Genomic DNA, 8,709 nt, shown 5'->3' with positions numbered 1-8,709 from the left:
TTTTAAACAGGCTTAAAACATGAGAATGTAGCCTAACATCAGCAGTGTATTAATAAAGGAATACAACAGGAATGTTACTTAAGAGTTCTTACAGAGAAAAGAGAAGGAAAAATCCTGGCCTGCCACATTACCATGTGGTGTTACAGAGTCAATTAAATTTCACCTGTATGATAAATTTCACCTAGGATGAATTACCTAGGTGGGTGAGACAATCTTAACAGCTCACTGTGGCTGAAATGTTCCTACTTTTTTCCTCCACTTCTCCCTTTCAGCTTTCTCCTTGACTCAGACTTCATCTTCCTGCTGGTTTGTTTGTGCCAGCTCTGGCCCTTGTCAGAGCCATAAACTGAATTAACTCAACTAGCAGAAAACTAATACCTATCCCAAGTACAGTTTTTGCCGGAACAGAAAGTTGAATTGTCTGCACAAAGGGGTTCGGAAGTGCCATAGATGGGAGAAGGTAGATGGTGGACAATGTGCAAGAGCAAGGAGGAGGAGTGCAAATCTATTTTAAAGTAAGCATAGTCTTTCATCTTGAAATCACATCTAAAGATAATGCTTGCTCTGATTTATCTGACAAACTTGACTACCTCTGCCTCAAACATAACAAAACATCTGTTCAAAAGAAGAATAGCTAATTCCTGGAGTTTCTAACATCCAATGGGCTGCAGAATTCTCAAGAATTGCAAGAGCACATGACTGCTCAGCTGTAAGGTTCTCATCACAGGCAACTTGTGAAGAGGCAGCTTAGTTTGAGTCCCTTTGAAATCATAGATGGGCACCTGTCCATTTTGTGTTAAAGTGGTTCCCAAAGAATCTAGTGGGCATTCAGAACTTGTCGAAGGTAAGCAACAGCATCAGCCAAGAAGGAGCAGGAGAGGAAATAGGAGAAGTGAAGAGGAACATTGCTTTCTGGCAGCTGTGAGGTACTGTGCAGCGCACCCAGTGCACTCACAGAACCACACTGCATGCCTTCTAAGGTGGAAGGCACCTCATGAGCAATCCATGACACCTCCCTACAGCACGTGCAGTACGTGCCAGTCAGAAATACTAGAGAGCTAATTCTAGAATTTTGCTTTGTACATTTGGCAAAGAACAGGTGTCCCATGCCACATACAAGATATTGCAAGATCACTCTGCCCTGTGTGACGTGCTTTAAAATCAGAGCTCAAAACAGGAGTGAGAGATGAGTGAAGAAGCTGTGTCTAAGGATGCCTAGACTGTCAAATCTCTTAACAGTAGTAGAGATGCTGTACCTAGGAGAAGTTCTTCACGGGATTGCTTTAGCATGTCACCACTAAAAATGCCGTAATTGTGTATGTGCTTTTAACCCAGACTATTTTAATTTTGAGATAAAATTACACATCATGCCTGAGTCAGTTTTTAAGAGCTTGCACCACTGAAAGCAGAATCTTCCTCCTCCTCACCCTTTGTTCCCCAGATTGTCTTGCTTCCTCCTGCTGATCAGAAAAGCACCAGTTATGACAAAGGCAGGGGGAAGCACACTGAAGTGGTCATGGGGAAATGGGACTGTGTCTTTTCACAGTGATAAACAGTCAGATCTGGTCAAGTTGCAATGTGTAACTTCACACATAGCCCTCATGGAAAGAGGATTAAACCAAATTGTACTATCATGCATATGTATTGGGCTGTGGCATGTAACATGCTAGTGCGTGGTATTGTTAACAAGTGACCAAGCCATTAGTCTGTATTCCTTGCTTTTCTATCATACTGTTTATGGGAAACAGCCCAGAAAATTCATGGCCCAGATAAAGATCTGAGACTATGTGGATGAGTGACTAGGGAGTTTGATAGTGATTTTGAAAGTTAAATCAACCAGATAACAGTGTCTTATGCACCAAAGAAAAATGTTATACAAAAATTTTAGCCTGGACTTGACCCTCTGAGATCAAAGACTGAAAACTGAGACCAGGACCTATGCACATCAAGTTTACTTCAAGACACGTAGAGTCCAGTACTCTGCTGCATTTGGAATAAATTATTGACAATACTATGGGCCATAATGTAAGATGAAGCAAGGAGGATTTACTGGGAATATCATCATGGGATGTTGAGGCTTGTTTGGGGCCTTTTGACATACCTCCTTTACAAAATTAGACATCATAATAATTAGTACTAAGTTAATTAATAATAGTCTGATGCAGGCAATTATTTCAATATTAACAAGATACAAGACTATCATATAACTTTTGGGGAACTGTTGGAGGTGATCATAAGCTTGGTGTGCTGAATCATACCTATGTTATCTAGATTGATTACTGTCAAACTGTCTTAAAAATAAGGTTTCTATCTTCCTGATTTTGTGGGATTTACTATTGTTACTTTTTAAAAGAAGAAAGCTGAGAACTACCTAAGTGCTGTATATATTTAAATATTCTAACACTTTCATTCCAGTATTATATTTTCACACAGTATGTAAAAGCATACATTGATTTAAAATTCCATCGTAGTCTGGAAATTTCACTTGTGAACAGTGTTTTCTTTGTGAATTATTTAGTGCAGTAGTGTATTTCCTGGCATGCATCTAAGTAAACAAAAATGTGTAAACAGAACTTTGAAATTAATTTGTCATTTATTCATCACAACATACAGAATGAATATCCTATTTATTTTCCATAACCTATGCTTTTTGCATAAAAAGCTAGGGTTATGGAGAAGTAATGAATAAGGCATACGAGAATCACGTAAGTAAATTCTTAATCTTTGCATTTATCAGGTAACACTTTTTTTTCTGGTGCACATCTATTTCTTAATGTTTGGAACAGGAACTTTTTAAAAAACCTACATATATTCTTATTCTTTTGTTTTAGCATAGCTAATTATATATAAAGATTTGAATGTACTTTCATAAGGAGAAACCTTAAAAGATGATGTGATGAATCAGATGAATGGAGCTCAGTCTTTTTGCTCAGGCAAGACATTATGGATGTGGGCACTAGCCTTTATTGGTCAAGTGACCGGGTGTTCTCATAAATATTTGTCTCCTGTTATCTGAATATACTTATGTGTTGTCACACATCCAGAATTACTACCTAGTTTGTAATCAGATGTACTTGGGGCTTCAGTGATCTTAATCTGGTCTGTGTGTGTCCCCTGTGGAAAGCACCTGGGTCATACAACAGGCAGGGGACAGTGGTGGCAGAGAAGGAACAGTGGGGACCTTGAGGAAAGATATTGTCAAGAAGCAGCTCTAGACTAAGTTATTCTCATGGACCATCTAGAGTTAGATCACTAGAAATTGCTGGGTTTTTCAGACTGGACAAAACATTGTCTGCTAGAGTTATGAATGCAAATATAGGCAAAACCCCCTTACATTCATCTAACAGTGTTGGAAGAGTTACAATTGCCAAATCCTTTTGTCTCTTAGAGTCGGATTATGATTCCCTTATGCTGAGTAGCATTTTCCCATTTAAAGTAGTCCAATTAATACCAGTGCAATAGATAGACGTATAAATATCTATGCAATTAGAGAATAGCATTATCCAAAGTTGGCAAAGAGAAAAAATATTAAAAAATAATCTTACACACTTTCTCGGTACGTGGTCTTCTGGATATAAGAATTGGGCCCTATTCCTCCAATCTCACTAGTAGCAGCAAAATCAAAATCCTATGCAGAATCCCTGTTAGATCAATTTAAGGAATGAGGAAAAGACGACACCAAGTTGTTTACAGTACTTTTTTTGAAACATGTTTAATTTTTTTTAAATTAGGGAGAAATCTCCCTAAAAGCTATATTTAAACCTCAGTTGGAATACGCTATGCTATATGTAGGAGAAAAAGCCTTTTAATAGACTTTTTTAGAGGATTAAAGGTTGGATTTTCCTGTAATTTACAATGGAACTATGTGAATGATGCATAATTAGTAAAATCTGAGAGAAGTTATCCTATAAGACATAATATCTTGTTTCTGTTCTTTCTTCAGCTATTATTGTGTACAGGTTGCCCTGGACCTGGAAATGCAGCAAACTCCTAATGAAGTTCATACATGCTGGATTAAATACCATAGCTATGATTCTTGCCATTGTTTCTATGGTAGCCGTGTTTGAATACCACAATGCCAGGAACATTCCTAACATGTACAGTCTGCACAGCTGGATTGGGCTGACTGCTGTTATATTTTATTCTCTCCAGGTCAGAATCTAACTGTATTTATAAACAGGTTGTAAATTTGAAGAATGTGTTGAGTAATGCAGGCACAATAGGCCCTCACTAATACACTCTAACTACTGAGATACCCATTTTATATTCTGTGATTTGGCAAATTAGCATGTAAATGTGCAAATACTGGATCCTTGACTTCAAAGGAAAATGTATTTTAAAGCATATGTTGTTTATTTGCTGGGATAATGGCAGTTTATTTACTATTCAGTTATACAGTAGTGTGTTTTCTAAGCTCTATAAACTGCTGAAGTTAAAGCAAGTGATTTGGTTTGTTGGCAGCATATTTAAATACAGTTAGAGCTTTTATTAAGGAAGTCTCAAATGAGGTAATTGGTTTTCTTTTTTTCCAGCTATCATAATTTTAAGTGGCCACTTCTTGGCCTCAAGACTTTTGTTTATCAGCAGAACAAGTGCAGCAGGGAGCAGTGCAGATCTAAAGGATCTGACATCTGAATGAGCTACTACTGGCTAACCAGTTTTCCTGAATCAGCAAAACTTTGATAAATGTTGTGTGCATGCTTTTAACTGCTCTTATTGGCAGAGAATTAGAGTTATCATAATCTAAAATGAGCTAACTTAGTATGTTTTTCATTTGGCATAGAAGAAGAATAGGCATGCCCTGACATTTAGTGTACACATACAGATGTGATGTTTCTGCATATACATTCTAAATTCCCTATATTCTGTTATTACACTATGGAAATTTATTTTGTTCCTTCAAATTGTGATTCTTAATTTTTTTGCCAAAACACTAAAAAGAAAAAAAAAAAAAAGACTTAATCATCTGGTGATCAACCACAGAAAATCCCCAGCTGAGGGATTTGGGTTCGGGACTTTTATCCTTCACCGCTCAGGCTAGGAGGTACAGGAAATAGTGTTGAAATAGTGTTTTTAACACTTAGAAAAAAGAAAGCGTATTGCAGCATTGTTGAGTATTTTCTTTATAGTTGAACAACAGCTAATGAGTAAGAAGGAACAGTGTTAAGATTTTCCTTGTCTTAATAATGCAGTTATTTCAGGGAAATCTGTGCTGCCACTGTACTGAGTATCAGCATTTTTTCTAATGGTTAAGATAAAGAATTGTGAATAAGATCTTAATTCTACTTTTCATTTTGCTACTATAAACATGATCAATGGCACTAATGCCTTGCCTGTCTCATCAATAGAACTGTGGTGTTACTTCCTCCAAACTGGAATATAAATCTCCAGTCAGATACTGGTGTTTGTTAAGTGATTGAGCACTACTGTTAAAAAATAGTCATAAAGTAGTATCTCTGTTAATAGAGAAGATACTTGGCATTTGCAAGAAATGGTCTGTCAATCTCAGAATTGAAAAATTATTAAGGGGAGATGCTCACATAATACTATACCTACAGGAACAATAGTGTAAATATATTGTATTTATGTTAATGTATGTTAATACAGTATAGCACAAGGACATAAACTTAAGAATAGGGAAGAAATGTAAAATGGAGACTGTCTCTTGGAAAGCAATGTCTATGGAAAGAAGTACTCAAAGACGACATGAAGCTCAAAATGAGTTCTCACGATGCTGTGACAACAGGAAAAGTAAATTCTCTAATAAGAGATTATCTTAACCTCCATGTATGGCGTTGGCGAAACTGAAATGAAATACTACGGAATAAATTTTTTTAAAATGTAAAAAAAAAAAGAAAAAACCAACGAAAATCTGGAAAAGTCATTTGAGAGCTGGAAAAACTATCTTGCAGTGAAAGACTTAAAAAGCTCCAACTGTTTAGCAGATCTAAAAAAGATTAAGAGATGGCTTGATTACGGTGTATTAAAAAGCTTCCCAGAGAGAAAATACCAGGCTCTTTAATCCAGCATGGAAAGACAAAACAAGGACTAAGACTGGAAGTTAAAGCAAGATGAAATACAAATTCATGCACTATTTCTAATTTAGCAGCAGGGGTGAGTAACGGTAGAACAAACTAAAGAAGGGATGCAACCTCAGTATGTCTGGGCAAGCCTGTGACTGAAACCGTATGACATGGGTTATCTTCCATCACAAAATTAGTGCTAATGGGAGGACTCAAGTCCCCTGAATAACTTCACGCCACCCACACACATCTTCACTCTGTAAATGCCAACTGATTGATATATTGAGATACAGCCATTGACCTTCTAAAAACACGTACTTTAATTTAACCAAAACTCTAACAAGGTAAAATTATTTAGTCCACTCAAGTCAGAAGGTTAGACTGCCTTCTGATCTTCATTTATGTGTAAATCTGTGACAGAAGCAGAGAACAGGGCTTGAAGAGACTGTAAAAATGCAGCTACTCACATCTTTAATATATTACTGAATTAGTGACACTGAAAACTTGTGTTTCCAGTACTTAGTTTGGTTGCAGTTTTAGCATTACCAATAAGTTTGGACACTGATATTAGGTGGGATTATTTATAAAATATTTCATGTCTGCTTCCCAGGTGCTAATCCAGAATTATTGCTTTGGTTTTGAAGAGAAACACATCCAGAAATAAAAATGCCAATTCTTTTCAAATTTGTACCTGAAGACATCTCAAAATGGAATTTTTATGATTATTTTTATTCTGCTTGAGAAGTGCAGCTTGTTTCCCATATAGCTTTAACTATGAATCTGTTTTGTGTTTAGCTTTTCTTGGGTTTCGCTGTCTTTCTGCTCCCTTTTGCTCCAGTTCCTCTCCGAGCAGCTCTCATGCCAATACATGTTTATTCGGGTCTTACCATCTTTGCAACAGTGATTGCAACAGCTCTCATGGGAATCACAGAAAAGCTTATATTTTCATTGTAAGTATTTTTTTCCATTTGTTTATTAAGGTTATTCATTACAAACTGTACTTCCATTTGCACAGAATAATAACCATCTAGTATTGGGATATTGTTTTGTTTTAAAAAGACCCCCTACTTAGAAGGAGACTGCTGGTTTTAGACCAGGATTGTCTTTAAAACAACTGATCTTTTTTTTTTCCCCCTTCCAAAGGAAAAATCCTGCATATAGTGCATCCCCACCAGAGGCAACTTTTGTCAACTGTCTTGGTCTTTTGCTTGTCATATTTGGTGCACTTATTTTGTGGATGGCAAGCAGGTCCCATTGGAAGCGCCCCCCAGAAGAGAATGCTAAAGTTCTGCAGCCCATTGGAGGGACTCCTGAAGGCACAGAAGCAGAATCCACAATGACAGACGGTAGTAATGCAGATAAATCTGATCTGAGGATCAATAGTGAAGCAGCCAGAAAACAAAACCTTAAACTTGATGAAGCAGGCCAACGATCAACTATGTAAAGAAAATACACAGAGTAACAGTACTATTATACTGCCAAACCCCTCTGGTTTCTTCCTGTTTAGTTATATTGACATATAAATAGGTTGGGGTTTTATTTTCAGTATGGCTTGCTCAAAGGTACTCAAGTTTTCTGCATATGAATTTAAATTCCAGTAAGTCCCAAACATACTGTATGGGTTCATGCTCAATCCTCATTTAAAAAATGAGAGCGTGAATGACATCACATAATGGGAAAATCACATAATTGGAAAATGTTTTCCATATCACTTCTTAATTTAATGCTTATATATCTTACAGTCATGAAAAGTTAACAAGATTCAGACTAAATTTTGCTCTGAGTGATTTTGCAGGTTATGAATCAGAGTCATGAAGTATACCAGACAGCAGAATTTAGTTGGTCACACAAAATTTTTCTGGTAATGTTAACTTTTTTAAAGGCCTGATTTCTCAAGCTGATGAACCCCCTCACCAGCTGCTAAGATCTATGGGATTTGAGGTCATTCAGCACTTTGCAGAGTTGCACCATAAAAATGTTCAGTCTAAAATTTTGAATTCAAAAAAAGAAATGAAAGTGTGCCTGAAATCTTCATTAAATGTTACGTTTCCTTTAAAAACTTCTATGGTTTTTTTTTAATCGGAATGTATCTGTTGACTTTTTAACCAACTCTACCAAATATATTGTATACAATATTGGCTTTGGATTATGTGCGAGCATTACTGAAATCTAAGGAAATTGTAAGACATCCAAATGCAGAATTTGTCTTATTTGGAAAGCTACAGATACACACTTAGAAAAATATGTATCACTTAAACCAAGTCTTCCTTTTATCCCAGAAGGCAGCATTTTACTATCTTTATTTGATTGTCCAGTTCTACTGATTTATGGCACTAGACTAGAAATTAGGAGGTTAGAAACCAGAGAAGACTGCTAGCAGTCTTGCAGAAGAAAGGAGCTTGAAGTGAGAAATGCTTCCTCCGAGAAACAGCTGAGCTTTGCTGATTTGATTAAAACGCTACCCGTTAACTGAAAGCCAATTTGGTATCTCCACAGTGGTGTGAAAATCATTATCATCACAGGCATGAAGACATACTTTAGTCTATAAGCAAACTATATAAACTCTATGACTTTTTAATTTGAAATTAAAGTATTAAATAATGCAGTTTGAATCTCTACTGGCACTTTACTTCTATAGCTCTTTCTAGTAATCAGAATATTAATGTATTATGCTCATTCATTATTT

At 36.4% G+C, this 8,709-nt stretch overlaps 1 protein-coding gene across 1 annotated transcript; it reads left to right on the top strand.

Moving 5' to 3' along the window:
* Positions 1-774: 774 nt before the first annotated feature.
* Positions 775-7,584, top strand: LOC104071712 (cytochrome b reductase 1). The gene is made up of 4 exons (XM_009581821.1): positions 775-844; positions 3,944-4,152; positions 6,819-6,973; positions 7,167-7,584. The coding sequence occupies exons 1-4, from the start codon at positions 775-777 to the stop codon at positions 7,465-7,467; spliced, it is 735 nt and encodes a 244-aa protein (XP_009580116.1). The 3' UTR covers positions 7,468-7,584.
* Positions 7,585-8,709: the final 1,125 nt, after the last annotated feature.

Source organism: Fulmarus glacialis, unplaced genomic scaffold (assembly GCF_000690835.1).
Source record: "Fulmarus glacialis isolate BGI_N327 unplaced genomic scaffold, ASM69083v1 Scaffold51467, whole genome shotgun sequence".
In the NCBI taxonomy this organism is placed as follows: Eukaryota; Metazoa; Chordata; class Aves; order Procellariiformes; family Procellariidae; genus Fulmarus; species Fulmarus glacialis.
The sequence above is the reverse complement of the archived record's forward strand: the minus strand, read 5'-3'. Positions and strand labels throughout refer to the sequence as shown.